The 24,482-nt window shown below is 34.2% G+C and overlaps 1 protein-coding gene across 4 annotated transcripts; it reads right to left on the bottom strand.

Annotated features, from left to right (window-relative positions):
* Positions 1-1,099: 1,099 nt before the first annotated feature.
* LOC109092420 (CD276 antigen homolog) lies at positions 1,100-24,059 on the bottom strand. Of its 4 annotated transcripts, none has more exons than XM_019106226.2 (8): positions 23,988-24,059; positions 5,124-5,164; positions 4,697-5,023; positions 2,750-4,559; positions 2,345-2,677; positions 2,109-2,213; positions 1,833-1,927; positions 1,100-1,256 (listed from the first exon to the last, which is right to left on the bottom strand). In XM_019106226.2, the coding sequence occupies exons 4-8, from the start codon at positions 2,772-2,774 to the stop codon at positions 1,158-1,160; spliced, it is 657 nt and encodes a 218-aa protein (XP_018961771.1). In that variant the 5' UTR covers positions 2,775-4,559; positions 4,697-5,023; positions 5,124-5,164; positions 23,988-24,059; the 3' UTR covers positions 1,100-1,157. The 4 variants fall into 4 exon arrangements, with proteins under 4 accessions (XP_018961771.1, XP_018961772.1, XP_018961770.1 ...); XM_019106227.2 differs by lacking the exon at positions 23,988-24,059 and adding an exon at positions 21,133-21,272; XM_019106225.2 differs by lacking the exon at positions 23,988-24,059 and adding an exon at positions 14,020-14,173.
* Between the last annotated feature and the right edge of the window lie 423 nt (positions 24,060-24,482).

Raw genomic sequence — 24,482 nt, forward strand, 5'->3', positions numbered from 1 at the left:
GTGCTGTCAATCAAATGAACAAAATGTGGAACAATTTGCAAAAAAAAAAAAAAAAAAAAAAAAACATTCTGTGCAGAAGATATTAAAATGATTAAAAACTATTAATAGTAAAATAATAATAATAATAATCTTTTTAGTACATATTCTACATTCAAAGTTGTTTATGTGATTTCCAGCTGTACATTAAGACTTTATGAAACAAAATATTAGCAGAAAACTCTATATCAACTGAATTGTGAAAGTCAATGTTATCTTCAGAACTGCTAGCAGATGGTTCAGGATTATTCATTGCATGATGTTTCATCAAACTTGTTGAGAAGCTGCTTCAGCTCCAAGAAACCTCATAACCCTGTGGTTTACATGCAACTCACTGCTAGTTTGAAGCAAGAGCTGTGAAAGTAAGATCTCCATTCAAAACAGGAACATTTCATAACAGACAGGAGCATCATATCACCACACTGATGATATCTGCTTATTTAAAAACAAAACAATTCATATAGCAGCAAACATACAGTATATATGGTAACAAACAACATGCAAAATACTCTTGTCACGAGAGCACAACTCAACCTTACAGTTAAACCACACGTCAAAAAAACAAACAAACAAACAAACAAACAAAAAAACCCCCACACATTTAAACTTTATAATTGATGAGATACTCTTGTGATTATTTCATCTTGTTGCAAAAGGAACCTGTTTCAACTTGATGTTTTGAGTTTTGTTTAAAGCGTGTATGTTTATTAGTTATATTTTTAACATGGAACATTAAAAGTTTAAGTAATGTGACAAATCATCTCAGAACTGATCCTTCCTGTGAACTACATGCATTCATACAAACACAAGTTTAAACTGCACTGAATGTTTGTATGTGAAGCTTTTAAGGTCTGTAATCTTGTCAACAGATTTAATTGTTTCTGTTTCAAATCTCATCTCAATTCATCTTTCTGTTAAGTGCTCTGCAACTTGATATGAATATTAAACAACAGCAGTAAAAAATTTAGACACATTCACTTTTTTTTTTTTATTTTTTTTTAATTTTTTTTTTTTTTTACTGTTTTAAAGTTTTTATATTAAAACGTCAAAACTGTATGTAAGGAAATGTTTGGAAAACTTTAATATATATTTGTATATGTACATTATATTTATAATGCATGTTACGTCATACTTTTAACTGGCTGGAGAAGATAGTAGATGGCCTGTTCCTGGCAAGGCGTGTTTTCACTGGGGTGCATGGACAAATCAACCGCAGCATGCTGAAAGATCAAGATATTAGCAGTGAATGTAAGGAATAATGTACAGTCAGCCGGTCATTATCAGAAAAATAATTTTATTAACTTTAAAATACTATTGTAGCTTGTATTAATCGTTTGAATTCATTTTTTTTTTATATTTTAATTTATTTTTAGTTAATGTTTTGTAATTTTGTTGTGTATGTCATTTGTATTCTTTTTTTATATATTTCTATATAGTTTTTATTCATTTTTATTTTAGTTTTAGTTATTACATCAGGTTAAATAAAAGAAAATTGCATTTCTTGACATATATTTATTTCAGTTAATGTTTATTTTATTTCAAATAACACAAAATGGTTTTATGTTTTAATTTTTTTTTTCTGTAATAACTCTGAACAGTGCAATGTCGTCATTACATTCAATTATTATTTGACTACAGAATTTCACAACCGACCAATCAGTATTGCAGAAAGACTCATAAGACATGTCATGTGCTAATGTTATTTTAGAGCAACACAACTCAGATAATTCAAATATTGGATCTTGAATATGTTATTTGAAAACACTATTAAGCTCATTAAAAACTATTGGTCTTACCTGTGAATCGTTTGAGTAATGAGCTGTTGTGGTACTTTGAGGGTTCTCTGAGCTATTTTTAAATCTTCTTGCCTGAAGATAGCTCGTTCCCAAACCTGAAATGAAAGTAAATTCAGCATTACTGGATCATAACAACATGTGACCATTAAAAAAACACAAAAACAAAAAATAAGGAAGGATATTGTTCAAATGTGCACATTTGTATAGATCTAGAGTTTGTCTACTTGTATAGCAAGTTTAAAGAGACCCTGACTTAAACAATTAAAAAAGACAAACCTATTAATGCAACGATCAGAAGCACATTCAGGACAGATGTGATGATGGTCAGGTTTCTCCATGGTGTCTCCTGTTGTGATTCTGTCTGATTCTCGTGGACTGAGTCTGAAAAATGAATAGATTTTTTGTGATTCTGTCTGATTCTCGTGGAATGATTTTTTTAAATGAGTAGTATTTAATATAGAGCACAAATCCATCTATGGATTTCAAATACATGAAATGAGAAAATTACTCACCAGTGATGTAGATTCTGGTGCCGTTGCTGAATTTAAGTGGTTCACTAGTTTTGACACAATAATAAACTCCTAATTCATCAGCGGTGATATTTCTGATGAACAGACGGCTGTTAGTTTTCACTGAGTATTTGAGTTTGAAGATGCTGTTTTCATATTGTGCTTCTTCATATGTGCTATCAAAAGTGCGTAACATCAACTCTGGAGGATCCGGTGATTTCTGTTTGTACCAGTAAATCTCCTCTATATCAAGATCACAGCTTATAATCACATCAGCTCCTAAAGTTACTGCTGTGTTTGTTAGACTCTCTGTGACTTGAGACCACATCAACAGATCTATGAGAGAAAGAAAACACAGTTATTAATCTTAATAATGTAGCTTAATCAAATGTGATGTGATAAACTCACAGATCTGAAGCTGGATGATCTTCATCGTCTGATCCAGATGAATATCTTCTATACTGTGATCATTCAAACATCTCTTACTGTGAGCGGAAACATTACTGAGCTTTAGATGAAACCTCGACCACACAGACCAGAGGGGAAGTCAGAGCTGAACACATGCTCACACAGCACTTTTATTTATTCATCCTTTTTTCCAGTTAATTTGACATCATACAAGGTCAGACCTGAGCCAGCTGCACTTTAAAGGTAAAATTAAAAGTTAACAAAATACCTTTTGGACAACTATAAATTGTCATTTTTTGAAAAAGACATCCAAAGACAAAAAAAAAAAATTGAAAATAAGAAAGGATTATTAAACATTACACTACTAATTGGGTTTTTCTCAAAAACTTGGGAAGCTTACCATGTTGGTTTTTAGAATGACAAAACCACTGTAGTGTTAAACTACAAGACAAACAACCACACACAGGATGGAATAAGAGCATTTTGTTTTCCATGTATTTTAATGATCGATAACACACAAGCTCATTTTTGAATGGAACAATATTACAGTGAAATCTGCACTTATGTATATAATATAGGCAAAATCACAATATCACTGACCACATATTCAAATCAGGGGCTGTGAGAAAATCTGTATATTTGCTGTTTGGGGAAGCCACCAGCAGGTGCTCTCAAAGAGCATCTCCAAAATGTGTAATTACAGAAGAGTATAAAATGATGATGTACCTTACATACTGTTATATACATGGCAGACATTATTACAAAGAATAATAGATATTGCAAACTTTCATGCTCCACCTCTAAAACAACTTTTCTTGTCAACTATAAATCCTATAAAATTCCTTTAATCTGTCCTCTTCAACAACATGATTTCATTCTGTAACACCCACTTTTTGCAGACCTATTATTTGCCAATGCATACAATTTCACATGGAATGCCATTATGAACATGAATATAACTTTAAGTTGACAATAATGCAGGTGATGGAAATGCAACTCCACAAAACACACTCTACTCAGAACTACCCCCTAAGTTATAACATGTGCTCAAGGTTTCAGTGACTGAAATATCTTCATTCATAAATTCATACAGCTGCCAGTCAAAGTTTCTGCAGGTAATCGGTGAGAAAACCCTCCAAATGAATGTAACAATCACAACTTGTGCAGACCTGAATTAAGAACACATTATGTATTTATTTTTTTAAATACATCATTTAATTTTTAATGGTTTAGCAGAATGTAACAAAAAAATGAACACACTTTGAAGATAAACAGATATAGGCCAATATGACCAAATTACTTCATGATACGATACTTCATGACACTTCAAGATATTAATAAGTTGTTTGACAGTAGCATTCATATACGAAATAATACAGAAATTAAATAATCAAATGTAATCAAATCACTGCATAACCTGTGTTTAAAATATGTTTTATTTTTAAACCTCAAAAAGTTATATAGTGTAGCTGTATGACCATTCAAATGCAAAAAGCTGCGAAAGAGCACTGAATTCTGGATTGTGTCTGAAAGGCTGCTTTCCGTGTATGCGGTTTGTGTGTGTATCAGTCAGCATGGGTACACCGTTTGTAATGTTTCAAAAATGGCACTTTATCTCTGCAATGAATTGCTTGTATTCCTATATTGTAACAGCATTGTAATTGTCAGTTGTGGTATTAATATTAGACATGAAAAAGTGACAGTAGAGCAATTAAGAAAGTCATAATCTTCAGTGACTCTGTTTCCATGCATGAGTTTCTTTGGTTTTGAATTGGTTTCTCAGGCTTTTCTGTTGGCTTTTCAGGCTTTTCTGTAAGAAAGAAGGTACAATGTAGAGAGAAGCAATTGTGTAAATTTATCAGTGTTGTATAGATATAAAATGCTGCTATTAATGTGCTATGCAATTTAAAATTGTAATTTATTAAATGTATTAAATATTGCATGTACCTTTGACAAAAAGCTGTATCTTCTTTTCCTCATTTGTCTTTTGTAAAAAACAAGTGTAGTTTCCTGCATGAGTCAACTTCAGATCTTTAAGCTCAATTGAGTAGTTTCCCTTTGCATACTCTGAAGGGAAACTTTCTGTTCGATTCTTGAACATTTCATCCTGCTTTTCTGTTATGCTATTGCCATTTATAATATTTACCACTTTCTTGCTTACATTGAATCGCCATAATACATTAGTACTTGGATGTTGGTTCTCATATATGCATGGCAAAGTGACGGAGTCTCCAACAACACGAATAAATTTATTTGCAGAGTTCTGCAGAGACACTAGGGGAAAAAAATATTGTTACTTTAGGAAGTAAATGACGACAAAACAAACCACACCAAACATGAAATACATCAACAGAGACCAAATATTTTAACTAACCTTTGCATGTCAGGTGTAGAAGTAAATAAACGACCCAGCATCTGCACAAATGAACAAAAACATAGTTAATATTGGTCTTTGATAAACAGATCCTACTTACACCTATATCCATGAACTAGGAATATAGAGGTCGACCGATGTATCGGATTTGCCGATTAATCGGCACTGTTTGTTGATTTCTGGAACTATCGGCAAAAATCCATGCCGATAGTTTTTCCGGGTTGTGCTCATTGCTGGTGTAGCTGAGAAGCTCCGCTGTCATTATACAGTACGAGAGCGGCCTCTAGAGGTGGAATCACTGACAGCACATACTGTTTGTTTTGACACGTGACACTGTGCGCTATACAGAGCGAGACACGTAATGCTTTTTTAAAACATTGACAGCTAAGTGGTGTGTACACAGTATATCGTAGTGCATGTTTTCATATAATTACCAAGTAATTAATTTGTTGACTAGATGCTGCATTCGTTTTTTTTGTTGAGATCTATTTGTGCCAATTTGTATCATGCTGTTCACATTAATGCATTTGTTAGCCAGTAAAGTAGCAGATTTAAAGCTGTGATGTGAGAAAGCAAACAGATATGTTCATTCAGCATCAGAAATCCTGCAGCGCCACCAGTGTTGGGCAAGTTACTCTGAAAATGTAATTAAATGACTGATTACGGATTACTCCTTTTAGAAGTAATCACGTTACTGTTCTGATTACTTGATTTCAAAAGTAATTAGTAATTAGTTATATTACTAGTTACATTAGTTTTTTCTCCATTAAATTTATGAAATTCCAGCATGCACGCTCCCGATAAATATTTGTTACTAAGGCATCATCATTCACAGAACACTTTTATTTTTAACTAAAGCAAGCGGCTGCTGTGTGCATGGTTTGGCAGAATGCCAGCAAAGAGCGCTGCATTTATAATCTCTAAACGACATCTCAGTTCATCGCAATCTCACAAATCTCTGTTATAACACAATAAATATATTCATAATGAATCTTTCATAATGTCTACAATTTGTGTGTTATAATGAGAGGATTCGTGAGCATGCAAATTTCTAGATTGTAAAACACTGCATTCTGTCAGCAATGTATCGCGGCAGTAATGTATAGAAACCTTGGCTTGTAAGTATACTCTAATTACTATTTTGAAAATAATAACGTGTTCGATTACTTTGTTACTAAAAACTGTTACTGTAACGTGTTACTAAGTAATGCGTTACTAGCCCAACACTGAGCACCAGTCAGGAAAAAGGAGCCCCAACTAAGTATTGAGTGCTGTACATGCTCATACTTTTCATGTTCATACTTTTCAGCTGACCAAGATTTCTAAAAATCCTTTCTTTGTATTGGTCTTAAGTAATATTCTAATTTTCTGAGATACTGAATTTGGAATTTTCCTTAGTTATCAGTTATAATCATCAAAATTAAAAGAAATAAACATTTGAAATATATCTGTCTGTGTGTAATGAATGAATATAATATACAAGTTTCACTTTTTGAATGGAATTAGTGAAATAAATCAACTTTTTGATGATATTCCAATTATATGACCAGCACCTGTACATTTAACTAAAGGATACTGCAAGCACTTAAATTTTTTTCCCCTTTACACAAAAAGTGGTTCAATAGCGTTGAATGTTACAGGGACTGATTTAGGGCTGCACGATTAATCGAATGCGATTGTCATGTGCATTTTGTTAGTAAAGCCGGTTCTGTAATCAGCAGTAAATAATCATCACATGCTTTCAGATGGAGCAGTATTTACTACACAGAGCCGTAGTTCACTGACAAGTTACGCAAAAAAAAAAAAATTCTCAATTTAATTGCACAATTATGAAAACAAAGAAATCGTTCCCGATAATGACATCTGTTTGCGTAGCTTCTCAGTGAACTACGGGTCTGTGTAGTAAATGCTGCTCCATCTGAAAGCATGTGAAAATACCACATTTAATAACATATTTTTACTCCAAACTCACTTCATAACGTCAGTTGAGTGTTTGAAATAAATCCTTCAGTGAGATGATGTGGCTTCTTAAACAGAATAAGGCACGCAATATTTCATAGTATTCTAAGCAGTGATAAAGGCATTGCATTATAAATATACTTTATTTTAATATAAAATAATAAGAAGAACTCAGATAAACGATATATTATCATAGTCCTGTGTTCATAGTCATCTTGAAACAATAAAAGCAGTTAAACATTCTTTTCATCCAGCTACCGCTATAGGCATTTCCTGGGTTTTCTTCTGCGAGGCGTTTTTGGAGTTTCTGCGTGAGAGCGCCCTCTGGGTTTTGGATGGAGATTTACTGCTGATCACAGAACCGTGCTTCACGGAAAGATACGCATGACAATCGCAGCTTCTGTCAAATCGCGATTTCGATTATGTTTATATTAGATTTTGTAAAATAGAGTTTTTGTTTTATATTGAGGTACTACTGTGTTTTTGCTTAAATAATCTTTATTTATTTATTTATTGCTAAAGTTTGCATATGGTGGTGTGTTCTTTATGACAGCTTTCCTAAAAATATATCCTGTTCCAAAAATAAGAAATATACCAATATACCACCTTGCTTACAGTATCGCAATGTATTGCAACATACCGTATCGCAACCCGTGTATCGTGATACTTTTTTGATCATTCTTGAAGTAAATTTTTGCCTGTTTGGTGATTAAATAAACTGTTTTAGGCTGCCGCTTGAATTGAACGCGACACATCCGGTGTGTGTGTCATGTCTGCAAGTTGTCCGCCGCTGCGCTTTTTGCCCAGTCTGCAACTGCCAAGTTTTGTCATTTTGTGTCAAGTGTTATGGAATAAAATCAATTAAAGTGCAAGAGTATACATACAATATCCATATGTATGTAATTTCAATGCTATGGTTTTTGTTTAGATATTTAAAGATGGCCATCTAGTTATTGTGTGTTAATTTCAACATCTACTGACACATTTTTAAATGTTAATGTTGATTCTTTTAACTTTAGTCAATGAAATATGAACTCGCTTTAATGATCAATATATAATTAATATTTAATATTAATATTTATTTATAAAGTATGATTAAGTAGTTTTTTTTTTTAATAGTAAAGCACTATTTTAGTTTTTGTTCAGCTTCCATAAAATAAAAATATCGGTTGATTAATCGGTATCGGCCAGTGTGGTTCAACCTAGCTATCGGTGTCGGTAAAATCCACTATCAGTCGACCTCTACTAAAGACAACATCTATGTTTTAGACAAATATTTCAGCTTTCAATGACAACTGACTAGAGGAGTGCACAACTTCAAAGCCGTAAGACATCTTTGTGGCGAAGATAATATTACACACACACAGTGTCCTCCAGAAATATTGGCACCCTTGGTAAATATAAGCAAAACTGTGGAAAAGGCTGTGAAAAAATATCTTTGCCCATTATCAGAGTTTTAAATTAAAAATGTAACCCTCCGAAAGTCTCTGCTCATGAGGTAGTACTTTTTCAAAGGTCCAGAACTTTCAGGGTGGGACTTGGGCACAGAACATGCTGATTGGTTGACTCTATGCAGCATTGTATTTTTACCACCATTTTTAAAAGTCTGTTGCGGTGTGGTGCTGTGCTGGTGCAGTGCAGTGCAGAGGATAAAATCCAGCGGGAACTGGAAATGGTGACAAAAAAAATTATGATTGTCCGTTGCTTTGTATGATGTTATCGTTGCTCGACATAAATGTCCCCTACTGGACTGGGAGGAGCAGTCGCACGCAATCCTATGTCACCAGACTATTTGCCTAATTTTGATGGTACTTTAAGGTTGCGATGGAAACGTTCCTGGGACAAAAAAAAAAAGTTCCTGGGACAAACTACTTCCACCACTTAATCAAGCCACTCCTCTTTACATCATGATGACTTTTTATTTGACATGTCATTGCGTTTGCACTGGTTCTCGTGTTGAGCTATTTCGTCCGCAACCATTAAAGTATTCGATTTCTACAGCAACTGATTTGGCTATCAGCAATGATCTGCATCAGCCGGTGCTGTGTGCAGGGTTCCCACTCTTTCATGAACACCAGATTCATGGACTTTTTAAAGCACCATTTATTTTATATCAAGCACCTATCAAATTCACACCCCAGCATATGTACTGTCATGAAAGACCTTACATTAATTAACATTTCACTTGTACTTAATATTTACAGTTGAAATTTCAGAGTAATAATGTTTTGAATGTGTAGGTTTCATAAATTTAGACCGTTTTGTGCAGTTGCGTTCAAAGGAATTTAATGAAATCCACTGAAGTCAGTGTTGGTAATATTCAAATACAATTTCTAAAATATTGATAAAATATGCATCAAACTGTTTTTTTTCCCTGTAGTTCTTGTATCAGCAGCGCCACAAGGATGTGCTGTTTGCTTTCAAATCAAAGCTAAATACATGTAGAAACAGTGCATCCTTGTGGCGCGGATGATACAGAAGAGCACACGCAGCATACTGTGATATGGTGAGACACAGAGGAGACTGTTGACAAAGGAACTGTTGAATAAAGGGGTTATTTTTGTTTTCTTCACTTACAAAAAGTGTTCCCGTCGCTTCATATAACCCAGATTGCACGTCTGATGGCAGATGGAGTATTCTGACAACGACTTTCATACCTTTCCTGGACCTTGACTGTTATTTATTTGGCAGTCTATGGGACAGTCACAGGCCTCCAGGTTTTCATCCAAAATGTCTTAAATTGTGTTCCGAAGACAAACAGAGCTTTTACAGGTTTGGAACAACATGGGGGTAAATGATTAATGACAAAATTTTCATTTTGGGGTGGAGTATCCCTTTAAGAAAACTGTCCTGCTCAGGGCTCTAGGCTGTGCACTAACCTACACATTTTTTTTTCTGCGCTACCCCATCTCCACCCCCAATCATTAGTGCTGCTTCGTTCTGTCTTTGCCAGAACATAAAGGAACATTTTTGAAATAGTGCCATAAGCAAAATTTATTTCAAATTTAATTCAAGCACTTTCAAGGACCTATGTTTGTTTTCAAGTACTTTCCAGGTCTTGAATCCATTTGCCTGAAATTCAAGTACTTTTAAGAAGCGTGGGAACCCTGCGTGTGAATTAGCCTTAAAGAACCTGACACACCAAGCCAACAGTCGGCTGTTGCTGAGCGTCGGTTAGCTTAGTTTTCAGGGTATGTTCTGCACCATCAGCACAAGTCAGAGCCAGTCTGTGATTGTTTAGGTTGATTAAGCATATTGAATCTGCATTTGTCAGCATCGTCGGTGAGAGAGAGAACTCTGATAAGCTGTTCAATTTAACTTAAAGGTAAATACATGAGATACATGAGAATAATGAAAGCACCTTTTTGAATGATGAATATAGACTATTGATATTTGTTGATATAGACAGTTATTTCCTCTCACGCAGTCGCCGACCGTACCTGCTAGTTTGCCATTGGCTGTAGCCTTTGCAATGTTCAATAGGGGTTTTTGAATGATGAATATAGACTATGTCTGATCTTTGTTTTTTCTTATGAAGTAGTCGACGGTAGTTGCTGGTATTTTTTGTTGTTGGCTGTTGTATCTTGTTGTGTTGTTTAGTGGTGGTGCAGCGATGATTAGTTTATTCATGAATCGATCTTAAAAGAACCATCTGAGCTTATCGTCTTTTAACAGCAGATGCCACTCTAGGCTAGTTTTTAACCGCACACTCAAATGCTCACGAAGAAGAGCACTTGTGCGTTCGGCTGAGTAATGTAAGTGGTTAGATGTACTTGCACCTCGGCTTTTATGAATTTTTCTCTGAGAGTCACTTCATTAGACTATTTTTTTATTGTAAGTGGTTTGATGTTATTGAAAGTCGGCTTTTATGTTTTGTTGTTCGATTGATTATTTTTAAACTTTGTGAATTGTTTTTTCTTGTAATTCGCTTCAAACTTTTCAAACTTTATGAATGATTTTAGGATGGCCCTATTATTGTTTAAAAAAGGACCCTATACAAAAAAACAACAAAACAAAAAAAAAAAACGGTTAAAATACACCTTAATTACTATGCTCTTAATTTCTTTTTATTCTGTTAATTTTTTTTTAAATTCACTGAATGTAAAAAAAAAAAATCGATTCGAATCGAATCGAGCTTGTGAATCGAAATCGAATGATCGAATCGAGAATCGAAATCGAATTCGATCGGAACAAGTGAATCGATACCCTCATGGCTGTATCTAAAGCAAGCCACTGTTAAAAAATCGATATTCATCGATATTTTCCAGTATTTATTTCATGTATTTGTGTATTTGCGTGTATTTGCATCGATTTGATTGTTCTCACCTTCTCACGTGTGACGCGCCACGATTGGTTGATAATGTACAATACCTGCATGTTATTGGTCAAACTACTTTGGATGTTTTAGGCAATATAAAAATCATGGCCAGGAAGTGTCCCATATAAATGGCACATATGGCCACCCTACCTAGTGTTCAAGAGCAAGTTTTAGCCTAGACGCAGCCAATGTTGTGTGCAATGCCACAGTCAGCTTTTGTCGCCACTAGTTCTCTCCCATCGGCTTGGTGTGTCAAAGCCACTAAATCACTAATTAAGATTAAGAGTTCAAATTTCGATTAGTCATCTCTAAAATTTTCAAGAGCTTTAAATAGCAAAATTTGAACAATGAAAATCCAGCTCATCGCACAAAAAAAAAATTACGTTCACACAGTCATTCACATTAATCAACTTACTCTTAATCAGTGACTAATTGTGGTGTCAGATGCCGTTGTGGCCTCCATCAGTTCATCTCAAATATCATAGTCTGTTATTATTATTATTATTATTATTATTTTTTTGGAAACTGGTTGTGCCGACTTTTTTTTTATTTCTGTTTTCATAGTCATAGCTATCCATTGTTAAAGGAAGAAAGTGAAGTGAAATTCTTATCTCTAAAAACAGACTTTTAGTTATAGATATATTTGGTTTAGAGAACCATGTAGTCCTTTAAATTCTCCTCAACTAATGAAGATACTATATGCATATGTGGAGCAAAAATCATGGCTCAGGTGTTTAAACTTTAGATGGTCTACCATGCATTACAGTACACATTATGTAATAGTTATGAGCACAATATGTACAGTGAGCACTTTGACAAGTCTCAGACTGCCTGGATTAGGGATGGAGCTAAAGCATCTCTCTTTAATTTCACTAGCGTTACTTATTTACAAAGAGTAAGTTTATCATCACTTGATTATAATGATTTCATAGCTTATCATATAACTGTGAACTGATCATTTATATATTTTTCCTTTTTAGCCAATTGCAAACAAGACAAGGAGAGCTGAAGAAAGCCTGTTCTCTGCAGATATATGTAAAAGTTTAACTGGATCCATAAAGGCTTAGCAGTTATATTTGTTATTGTTTGTTGTGGAGTTTATCTGTAGGCTATAGAGTGCTATCAAAATAAAAAACAGACTACCAGTGTTTCACCTTTTGATTTGTATTCGTTGGTTGTATTCAAGCTATTAATCATGACTTCATGAGTGGGAAATGAGAATGATTGCACCTGGGGTGGCCAACCAGATTTCAGTGGGGGAGAATAGTCAGAGAACAGATTTTCATTCATTTTTTTTTTTTTTTTAATCATGGTATGCTGCGTACGGTGATATGGAGAGACACAGAGGAGACTGTTGACAAAGTCATTATTTTTGTTTTCTTCTCTTACAAAAAGTGTTCCCGTCGCTCCATATAACCCTGATTGCACATCTGATGGCAGATGGAGTATTCTGACGACTACTTTAATACCTTTTATGGACCTTGACACTGTTATTTACTTGGCAGTCTATGGGACAGTCTCGAGCCTCCCGGTTTTCATCCAAAATATCTTAAATTGTGTTCCGAAGATGAACATTTTTTGGCTTTTATGGGTTTGGAACGACATGGGGGTAAGTGATTAATGACAAAAGTTTCATTTTGGGGTGGAGTATCCCTTTAAATAAAATGTCAATAATAAAACCAGCTAGCTAGTTTAACTGAACAAACATAGATATCGCTATTATTTATTACAGCTGTTAACACGTTCTATGACAAACAGAAGTGATGAAACCTGTTTGGTTTGGTCAGGAGATGTTCGACATATTATATAACCTATTAATAATTTCTGCTTCTTATTTGGCCTTTGGCTGCATTGTCTTATTCTAAATGTGATGGGGAACTGATGTTAACATGCAAGGTTTTAATTACATTCTGCTGACATGAACAAAGTGACTGTAAAAAAGATTAACTAATTTTGTTGAACCAGATTTAAAGATCGAGTCAGCCTCTAGCGACGAATTATTCAAATTTCTAAATTCAGTTATGACGTAAGGATGCTTCCTGAAATCACAAACGGCTTGATAATGAAACTGAAACAAAAGAGCGATGGAACTTTTATTAAAAATGCACTTTAGAGAAATAAACGGACACTTTAGGGGTTAAAAACATGTAACGTTTCGGCCATCCCCAGAGCCTTAAATTTTATTTTTAGTGGTTTTTAGAGTGTTAAGTTTAGGCTTTAGGGAGAGCCTTCATCAGAAAGCTAAACCTATCCTATCTGTAAACCATGCGACGAATTATTCAAATTCCTAAAGTCAGTTATGACGTAAACAATGTAACGTTTCGGCCATCCCCAGAGCCTTTTTCGTTAAGCTAAACCTATAAAAGGAAAAACGAACCGCAGCCTTTCATTAACGAAGTGTAAATAAAAGGGTCAAAACGTACACTGACGAAACTTTTGTGTGCAAAACGGGTTGAAAAACTTTTGTGTGCAAAACGTGTTGAGAGTGCTTTCGTTTCTCCCTAATGGTTGAGGCCAAAGTAGTAGACACCACAGTTACATTTTATAAACGGAGCACGCGGTTTCCCCATTGGTCACGTGTGGCATTTGTTTACTTGTAAACATACAAACTTGGCCTACCTTGCTATCATCTTCGAGAATCTGCGGTTAATTTTTATTTTTTTTTCTCGTTTCTACGACTTCCTTTTCTCGTTTTTCCAAAATGTATTTATGTTTCGTTCTGTGCCGAGGCTTTGGAGTGTGTGTGTGTGTGTGTGTGTGTGTGTGTGTATAGGGAAATCCCGGCAACTATGGAAGGCCGAAAGGGCCAAAAACACGTGAACTTTAACGTCAACAACACGTTTTAACACGTATTTCTCTTGTATTTAACACGTATTTCACGTTTAATATGTGTTTGCGTTTTAAAAATCAGTGCATTAAATACGTCTATTCAACACGTATATAACATGTTAAATACGCGTTAAATACATGTTAAAAATCAGTTTGAATGGGTCAGTAACATTGGCTGCTATGTTAAACACGCGTATTTCATGCGTAAACAACACATATTTAATGGGTTAGATACGTGTCGTTTACGCGTCAAAAATCAGCGCATCAAAAATCAGCGCGTTAAATACACGTATTCAACGTGTTAAATACGCGTGAAATACACGTGAAATGCATGTGAAATGTGCATTAAATACACGTGAAGTACACGTTAAAAATCAGTTTGAACGGGTCAGTGTCATTGGCTGCTGAGGACTTGGTTCAAACCATTTCTGTGAGTTTAGGGGGGGTTACCATTCATAGACTAGGCAACCACCATTTAACATGCAACAGATCAGCTTATTCAGCCTAATTATTCTTTTTTGTATAGCCTATGGAAATAATATATTTAAATTGCAGTTTTATGAAAAACACATTTTTCACCACTCATGCCTTTTTGTAAATAAAAACATTAGTGGACATTCTAGCTTTAACAGTGATCAAACTTAAAGGATTAGTAACTAAGCAACTAAGCTGTTTTATGGATGGTAACTAAAATTATTACTAAAATATTATTAGTAATTAGTAACACTACTAGTACTGCAAAAGTAATATTAATACAACTAAATTACTAGTAACTAGTTACTGCCCAACTCTGACTTTCAGTGGAAATATATATATATATATATATATATATATATATATATATATATATATATATATATATATATATATATATATATTTCATTTGGACATTCTCCTGCTGAGAAATAAAATGTTGAGTGCTCAAGATAAATTTTTCATATTTGTCTTATTTGACATTCAATATCTCAGGACATAAATAAGGTAAGGTGTATCTGTTTCAGATTTTGGGGTGATAATATAAAGTATCCAAAAGTTACAGTATTTTTAAACAAACAGGCCTTTAGCTCTAGAATAGTAACTACATTACTAGTAACTAGTTACTGCCCAGTTGTATAAAAAATGTGATTAAAATAAAATTGCCCAGTACTCAGTACTCAGGTCAGGAAGTATTCTACTGTTACCACCATTAAAGATCCATCTATTTCCTTTTTTAATGAATGTAATTATTTTGATCAACTCTTACAAGCGCTAAGCAGTCCCTCTAAACCGAAGTGTACCATGTACCAACCCCCCCCCCCACCCCTCAGCAATATTACTAATCATATTTTTCAAACCACTGCCTTAATCAAGAAAAAATTATATCATTTGAAAGCTTAGAGTCCGAGCTTTACAATGTATGTAGCATTTTGATCAACTCCAAAGTAGTGCCAAGTTATTTGCTGATAAATGACAAAAAAAAAATCATAATTTACAAAAAAACTCTAATATGCCAAAAATATCATACAGCTCAGATACTCATGTGTCATATGTCATTTGAAAGGTCTCATGGAGTAGAATAAAACAAGCACAATTGTTTGGGGCTTTGAATAAACTGGAGTGAGTTTTTGTACAAGAAGTCAACTCCAGACCCATATAAAAAAAATATATATATATATATATATATATACACATTTATATCTAAAGGTTTTCCTCATGAATTTATAACACACATAAAACTGCACAGAGAGCATGTAGTTTAGCCAAAAAATCTATGGTAGCTGTCATGTAGCCTTTTCGCTCATAACCTCATGGAACATGCATATATCATAGAAAACAACATGTCACTATTTGCAGAAAATTCTCCCGATTAAAAAGTGTCGCAACTCTACATAATCCATCATTTAGATCTAAAGATATCTTTCATAAAGCTATAACACATAGAAATTAATTAGGTCATGTAGCTTAGCAAAAAAAAAAAAATCAGAGGTTGCAGTCCCGTGCCGTTTTAGCTCTTAACTTCACCAAACATGCATAGATCCTTTGATCAGATTGAAAGATTTCATTCATGGAGCTGTGACACATGAAAACAGACTGCTGCACTGAGACTGCAAAGAAAAACATCTCTATGCTTCACGTTTCGTTTTCATTCATAACGTCAGGAAACATGCATAGATCATTATTTTCAGAAAATTCTCCCAATTAAAATGAGCCCAGAGTTGCCATAATCCGTGGATGAGATCCAAAGATATTGCTCATATTGCTATAACACAAAAAACCAAACAGGTGCACTTCAGGCGCAGCAGGACAAATAACTGTAGTTTCACTTTGTGCTTTTATTCGTAACTTGATGAAGCATCCATAGATCATGCTAAATTGGACATCATTATTTTCAGAAAATTATCTCGATTAAAAGGAGCTCAAACTCATTTGTTCATTTGATCTAAATATATTACTAACGATATTATCACACACATGAAACCATTAAATTGAGAAAAACACATAGGTTACGCTTTCATTCATAACTTCATGAAACATGCATAGATCATGGAAAATTGTGTCATTATTTTCATCACAGATATTCGTCATCGAATTATAACACATGAAACTCCAAATACGCACATGCTGCAATATTCTCATGGTTTTATACCTTTATCCTTTCATGAAACATGCTCTGATCGTGGAAAATTGCATATCATTATTTACAGCAGATTCTCACGATTGAAATTAGTCCAAAATCAAAACAATCCATTACGTACATTTCGTGTGTAAATAATACCTAAACCCATGAATTGAAGAAATCAGTTGGAGAGCTCTATTGAACAAAATGTTCCCTTGACCACACTAAATTTATCTATTTCTCAGCATGAGAATATTCACTTTATAATACATTAAATTTTTATTTTTAGAAATCAGAAATGAATCTGAAACACATACAGCTAAGGGCTTTGACTAGCAAATATTTCTTTCTCGAGATATTGAACGTCAAAAATTCCCATAAAAATTTATATCAGACAATACCTTTTGACCTCGCAACAGTTCTGGAATTATGAGTCAGTTTTTTTTTTTGTTTTTTTTTTGTGTATGCCACTCAGAAATCAACAGTATTTAAAATGCCTTAAGGGAGTCAAGAGCTAAACAAAAAGGCCTGTTTTGTTACAAACTACTGTAACTTTTGGATACTTTATACCATCACCACGAAATTTGAAACAGATACACCTTAACTTACCTTATTTTTGTCCTGAGATATTGAACGTCAAATAAGACAGATATGAAAAATTTCTCTTGAGCACTCAAATTTTTCTTACATTTTTATCAGGTATTTCTCAGCAGGAGAATGTCCAAATAATATATATATATTTGAAAGTCAGAGTTGGGCATTTACAAGTTACTAGTAATTTAGTTATTGTAATAATATTACTTTTGCAGTAACTAGTAGTGTAACTAATTACTAATAATATTTCAGTAATAATTTTACAGTTACCATCCATAAAACAGCTTAGTTGCTTAGTTACTAACCCTTTAAGTTTGATCACTGTTAAAGCTAGAATGTCCGCTAATGTTTTTATTTACAAAAAGGCATGAGTGGTGAAAGATGAGTTTTCATAAAACTGCAAATATTAAATATATTATTTCTATAGGCTATACAAAAAAAAGAAAAGAATAAAGACAGAATAATTAGGCTGAATAAGCTGATCTATAGCATGTTAAATGATGGTTGCCTAGTCTATGAATAGTACACCCCCCTAAGCTCACAGAAGTGGTTTGACCCAAGTCCTCAGTAACCAATGACATTGACCCGTTCAAACAGATTTTTAACGCTTACTTCGTGTATTTAACACGTTGAATACATGTATTTAATGCGCTGAAATGATACATTTAACGTGTTAGATACGTGTTGTTTACATGTGAAATACGCATGTTTAACGTGTTGTTGACATGTTAAAATTCATGTGTTTTTGGCCCCCTTGGCTTTCCATAGCTGAAGACTTGGGTCAAACCCTTCATGCGAGCTTAGGGGGGTGTAACATGCATTGACTAGGTTGCTACCATTTAACATGAAAGAAAGTGAAAGTGAAAGTCGTGACATTTGCCAAGTATGGTAACCTATACTTAGAATTGATGCTCTGCATTTAACCCATCCAAGTGCACACACACAGCAGTGAGAAGTGAACACACACCCGGTGCAGTGGGCAGTTATATCCAGCGCCCCGGTGAGCAACTGGGGGTTCAGTGCCTTGCTCAAGGACACTTCAGCTATGGGTATTAAGGGTGGAAGAGAGTGCTGTTCATTCACTCCTCACCCACCTACAACTCCTGCCAGCACCGAGACTCAAACCTGTGACCTTCGGGTTACAAGTCCAACTCTCTAACCATTAGGCCACAGCTGCCCCTTTTAACATGTTATAGATTAGCTTATTTACCCTTTAGCTTATTTTTGTATAGCCTATAGAAATATATTTACATTGCAGTTTTATGAAAATTGTATAAAAATAAAATTGCCTTGTTTTTTCTACATTAAATGCCCATTACTTATTTAACGTGTTGTTGACGTGTTAAAATTCACGTGTTTTTGGCCCCTTTGGCCTTCCATAGGCAGCTTTCTGTGAAGCGCGTATAGAGGCTTGTATCGCTTTAGAGCAATGACGCCACTGATGACGTCCGAAGCCTCGCTTGGCCAGACTGGTTCTGGATGCGGTTCAAATCTTATAAATTCACAGTTCTCTGCCCTGTGAAACCCAGTCACTTTCCAGTATTAGACTAAAAATATTGCCCTTCCTGCCTGTTATGAGCAAAGACTTGATTTACACACATTTGATATCCCCACTCATTTCAAGCCAATACGTTTATTACACAGTTATGTTATATCATGTTATGCAGTACAATCATTATGAAATAAACATTCATATAAATAGACGTGGAAATGGATTTTTTTTTTTCTTCACCGTTATTTCACTTCAGGTCATCGTGTATCTGCTTGTTTTACACTCTTTGGCCACCAGGTGGTAATGTGACCAAATAAAGCCTCGAGAAATGAACCCTTCTTTCTGTTCAAAAGAACCGGATCGCAAAAATGAATCACTTCCCGTCACCGCCTTTTCACTAACAATAGTAGTTGATGGGATTTATGGCTCTTTGAGGGGATCCGGATCTTCGCGATCCGTTCCTTTTAAAGAGCCGTTCAAAAGAACGGATCTTTTGGCTCTTTTTAAATATTTAGTCAGTTTTAAGAAGCCAGCTTGGGGGGCATCTCAGTTTATCCTGGAAATATCATTGGGAGGAATGATGAGGTGAGATTTGTAGTCAAATAATTAAAACTCAGATATCACACACCAATATCTGAGTTTGAATTATTCTGAAATATTGATTATTACCTCATTTGTCATGTGTGGACTATATTCCATAGGTTTGCACAAATCCCTCTGCTTAGACAGTGACATCACTATTTTGGATTTAGCTTTAGTACAAAGTGTGTGTGTGTGTGTGTGTGTGTGTGTTTGTGTGTGTGTGTGTGTGTGTGTGTGTGTGTGTGTGTGTGTGTGGTGTGTGTAAAGCTACGTTGACTTATGTTATTCATACAATACCTACTCACAAATAAACATCAAAAACAAAAGCCGGCTGCAATGAATTTCTGTGCAAAACAGCTTTTTACTACAAACACTTCCACACAAGAATATTGTCATCACACAAGAACATTTTGATAGAAAACAAAAAATATTTAAAGTAGATAAAATTAGAATAAATAAAATGGAAATGTCTACATACTACATACTATAACTACTGTAAACTTTGCAAATAGGACATCAGCCCCTTCAAGTCAATGAACAATAACAAAGTGGGCTACCCAATGACAGAGGCACGCAGGGTTTTTTTCCACTGGAGTACTCACGTGAAGGATGCGTGCACAACTAATAACTAATATCATCACGCTATAAAGGGTTGGCCTGCGCTGGGTGCGCCCCTCCCCCTGTTCTGTCTCGCGGAGGAGCTCATTTGTGTGCATCTGTGTGAAACACGCATAGGAAAAAAGAACGACAGAAAGAACGGCTCCCCTCCAGCCGCGACTCGGCTCCCATCGTTCATGTTTATGAGCCGTTCAAAAGAATCGGTTCGGTCGCGAACGTCACAACTCTAAACAATAGTGCCTTGTCCAAGTAGTCCATAGTTACAACAAAAAATTATCTTGACTCTATCTAGTGGTTATATCAGGGAAAACAATGTGTTTTATGTTGAGTATGCCCTACTCAATATAAAACACATATGCAAAGTAAAATTCCTTATATATTGCTACTGTACTTGAGTGTTGCAACATTTAAGGATATTTTTGACTCCACCCAGGGGTTGAAGAGTAGCATGATTAGAACAAGCTCAAACGTGTAAAGTTTGGTTGACTGGAATGAAGTGCCCACCTACACCTGAACTTTGTATAGTTTTGTTAAAACTGGGAATAGATTCAATAGAGACAGATTCTCTAATTAAAATGAACCTATCTAACATAAAACTTAAACACAGACTGAAAAATACACAGTTTTGGAATGGCATAAAACAGCAGAAGTGCCGCTTAACACACGGTACACTGGGACAAGTATTATGTTAAATATTATATAGTATTAACTATGAATATGTTATTGTAGTTTAAAACTGTATATGTTTCTAGCAAGGCCAATGCCATGGGTTTGATTCTAAGGGAATGCATAAATGCATACCTTTTAGCTGCATTTTATTATTTGTAAACAAATGAATGATTTTCCCATTTAAACAAAATGTTTTTTCCCCCCCCTCATTTCTTTGGCCGTATCCAATTATATTGCATTTGATTTATATTAATGGTTTTAAGACAGTAACAAAACGTCATTGTAAACTCCAAAACATTCACAACTAAAAGTCTTCCATAATTATCCAATTGTTCAAAAGAAAATCACCTACCGGAATGCAACTGGAATCTGTTCAGCCCTAATTGCCAAGATCACTTAAAACTTAAACAAAACAAGATCGAGTCATTCCACACCCTCTCGGAAGAAGACGAAATCAAACCTACTATTCTCAAAACAACCACTTCCTTATATTCTTACTGTACATGTAGCCCTCCTTCACAAACAATAAAGGACGTCCCATTAGAATTCCAGCTCAGTCAGATGATTTTGTGTGTGTGTGTCCTACTTTCCTCCACAGAGACAAAGACAACAAACTGACTACAAAACATAGCACAGGAAACACTTAAATATAAATGTCCAGAATCAACACAGACATCATTTAACATGCCATGGACAGCCACAAGGCATCACTGTTACTGACATGCAACGGTTTGAAAGGCAAAAGTAAAGATAACCCCCAGATGAAATCATGTACACACGCAAACACTATAATAAACTGATCAATCCAAGGACAATAAATAGACTGGTGTCACGTGTGGTTGTGTACATGAAGGAGACACTGATAAGCTACTACTAAATATTGTAGAAGCTTAATTTTCTGTAAAGTTGCTTTGCAACAATTTGAATCGTAAATAGTGCTATACAAATGAACTTGAATTAAATTGAATTGATTTTGTGACAGTTTGATTAATTTTATGGTGCAGCTTTTTTATAAGGGAGGCACAGATGATCTTGCTACAGTTTGATTAATTTTACGATGCTTTCCTAAAGACGGCGAGAGAGTTTTCGATCTCCTGATGTTGAGTACAAGTCTCTCCACTTCGAACCCGCGCTTAAAGCCCGATAATAAAAAAAACATTAATGTGGTAATGGATGTTAGCTGAATCATATACTTCAAGTGTTTAACATGTTAACTGTCGGTTTCACTTTTTGAGCATAGACCTGAAAATGACAAAATTCCAACTTAAATTGTTTTAAATTGGGAATGCTTTGGAGCACATACTTAAGGTTGGTCTCTTTTTAAAGAAGACACTTTGCAAATTATTGTAGAAGTGAAAGAATGCTAGAAATTATATTACAAAAAAGTTATGAAAGTTTAAGTTTATGAAAATATAAAATGTAAAAATTAAAATATTTATATTTTATATAAAATATATATTTTACAAAACATGTTTTACTCTAAACTGGCTAGAAAATCTAAACATGTTATGTTCCAAATTTGAGGTTGATATCTCAAAAAATGAGCTTTCAGTGAGATTTTGTTTGGACACAGTACCAAGCTTTTCCACTAGATGACCATCAAACCCCACTGGTAACCATATAAGGGCGCCTCTATTTCCATATATGGTTTGAGTGATAATTTGTCCATCAAACACCAGAAGTATTAACGTCTTGCTATGATTCAACCTTAGACCTATGTAATTTCAATTCAACCTCTAAAAACACATAAAAGTCTTGCTATGAGAGCCTTGTTTTTTTTTCTTTATATTCCAAACACTTTTCTTTTTTTTCTTTTTTTTCAAGATTTTTCATGATTTCATACGTGCATCACTATTTCAAAGTAAAGGTCAGAACTTTCTCTCTGATTAACCCTAATCACCAAATATGAAAGCTACTGTAGAGTCTTTAAGCTTTCAAACAATATATCATTTGTCAAGATTACTTTAGGTTCAGACTAAGATATTACTGTTTAAAACATGTAATGACAAGTGGGCCCACCGGTGGTCCAATGACAGTTAATAATAATATTTTTTTTATTTGATTTTGCTAAACCTTTTTATTAATAATAATAATAATAATAATAATAATAATAATAAATCAAGGAGCACAATCAAAACCAGAGAAGATCTTAACTTTAGTGGCTTTGCTTTCTGTTTTTATTCTGCTCTGTTGACCGGAGAATCTTATATAGTTTATAGTATTTAAGTTTATAAGTGATTTTAGAATTGACAGCAGAGCACTAAGATCTGTTTTGTATTTCACCATCAGTTGAACTATGTTCATGAATTCCATATTAACCTTGTCTGCTATTCTCCTTAACTAACACTTTCATTTCCCCATTTACTTCTAGTAAGTAACTTGTTTGCTGTATTAGAATATAAAGGTTATGTATGTAAGTAAAATACTTCAAATGAAATGGGTTGTTGAAGAAAGGTGATGCATTTGAATTAGTAAATCTGATTAAAAAAAAAAAATACATGTATAATTTAAACTGACATATATATACTATAAATACATTGGTACTTGACATTAACTTTCACATATTGATCAGCTGTATTTCATTTGTTATTTCATATATTATTTACAGTCCCTTGTTACAAAACAAACATTTTTATGTGCATGTGTATTTTTATGTTAAATAGTTTTATGTGCATAAAACTGGATAACTATAATAGAACATAAGATAAACAAACAAGAAAAAGAAATAATAAAAGCATCAGCAACACCCTTGTCATCAAATAGACTTTCACTTGGTAACTTATAGTACTGCACACAACCTATCCCCAAGTGCTCCAGGAAAATTGCAATGCGACCATAATCACACACTGAAATTTCACAATAAAATACACTAATGACAAAAATAAACGCCACGCTTAAAAACAAAACCATGTATATGAGAAAGTAAACTGCCAGTATACAATGCATGACATTAATTATATTAACTGAATCGAAACAGCACAACCAAACAAAATAAATAAAATGCCCAAAATGAAAAACTAGACCTATTTCTGACCAGTGTCTTATATACAAGATCAAAGTTAAAGGCAAACATGATTGCACTGCAACACTCAAAAAGACGTGCAGTATATTATCTGTTAATAAAGTGGGATTTATATTACTAATCATTTCAAAATATAGTTAACTATAAATCCGATATTTTTTTCAAAAACAACTAAAGAGAATTACCTTCCGAGCTGCCAGTGGAATCTGTCCCTACATGTCAGATCACATGCAAAAACCATCTAGGGAAGATCATATTCCTACAGCTTTCACTTCCTCGTTTTCTTACAGTACATCTAGTCCCTCCCTTTACAACTGTAAAGGACGGTTTACATTCAGTATCAGTCAAGTGACTTCAGAAGTGACAGAGGGAAGATTATTAGAGTGAACCAAAGAAACACAGTATTCAAAAAGAAAGCAATATTATGCTTAATGAAATTCTAATAATTTCTTATTAACAAATTAACAATCTGGTATTTTGTACTCTCTTTATATTCCTTGTTTTTATATAAATATGGAATATATAGTTTTTAGTATTTTGGGATAGACACACATGGGGACACACTTAACTGTATGAATATCTTTGCATTAGATCAGGGGTGAGGGTTTAGATTCAACCCTAATTAAACACAACTGATCCAACTAATCAAGTCCTTCAGGCTTATTTGAAAACTGCATGGT

The sequence above is a fragment of the Cyprinus carpio genome, chromosome A22 (genome assembly GCF_018340385.1).
Source record: "Cyprinus carpio isolate SPL01 chromosome A22, ASM1834038v1, whole genome shotgun sequence".
Taxonomy (NCBI): Eukaryota; Metazoa; Chordata; class Actinopteri; order Cypriniformes; family Cyprinidae; genus Cyprinus; species Cyprinus carpio.

Coding starts and splice junctions, on each gene's coding strand:
- LOC109092420 (XM_019106226.2), bottom strand. CDS start 2,774: ATGAAGATCATCCAGCTTCAGATCT. Junction 2,678..2,749: donor GATCATCCAGCTTCAGATCT/GTGAGTTTATCA, acceptor TTTCTCTCATAG/ATCTGTTGATGTGGTCTCAA. Junction 1,928..2,108: donor TCTGATCGTTGCATTAATAG/GTTTGTCTTTTT, acceptor CTTTCATTTCAG/GTTTGGGAACGAGCTATCTT.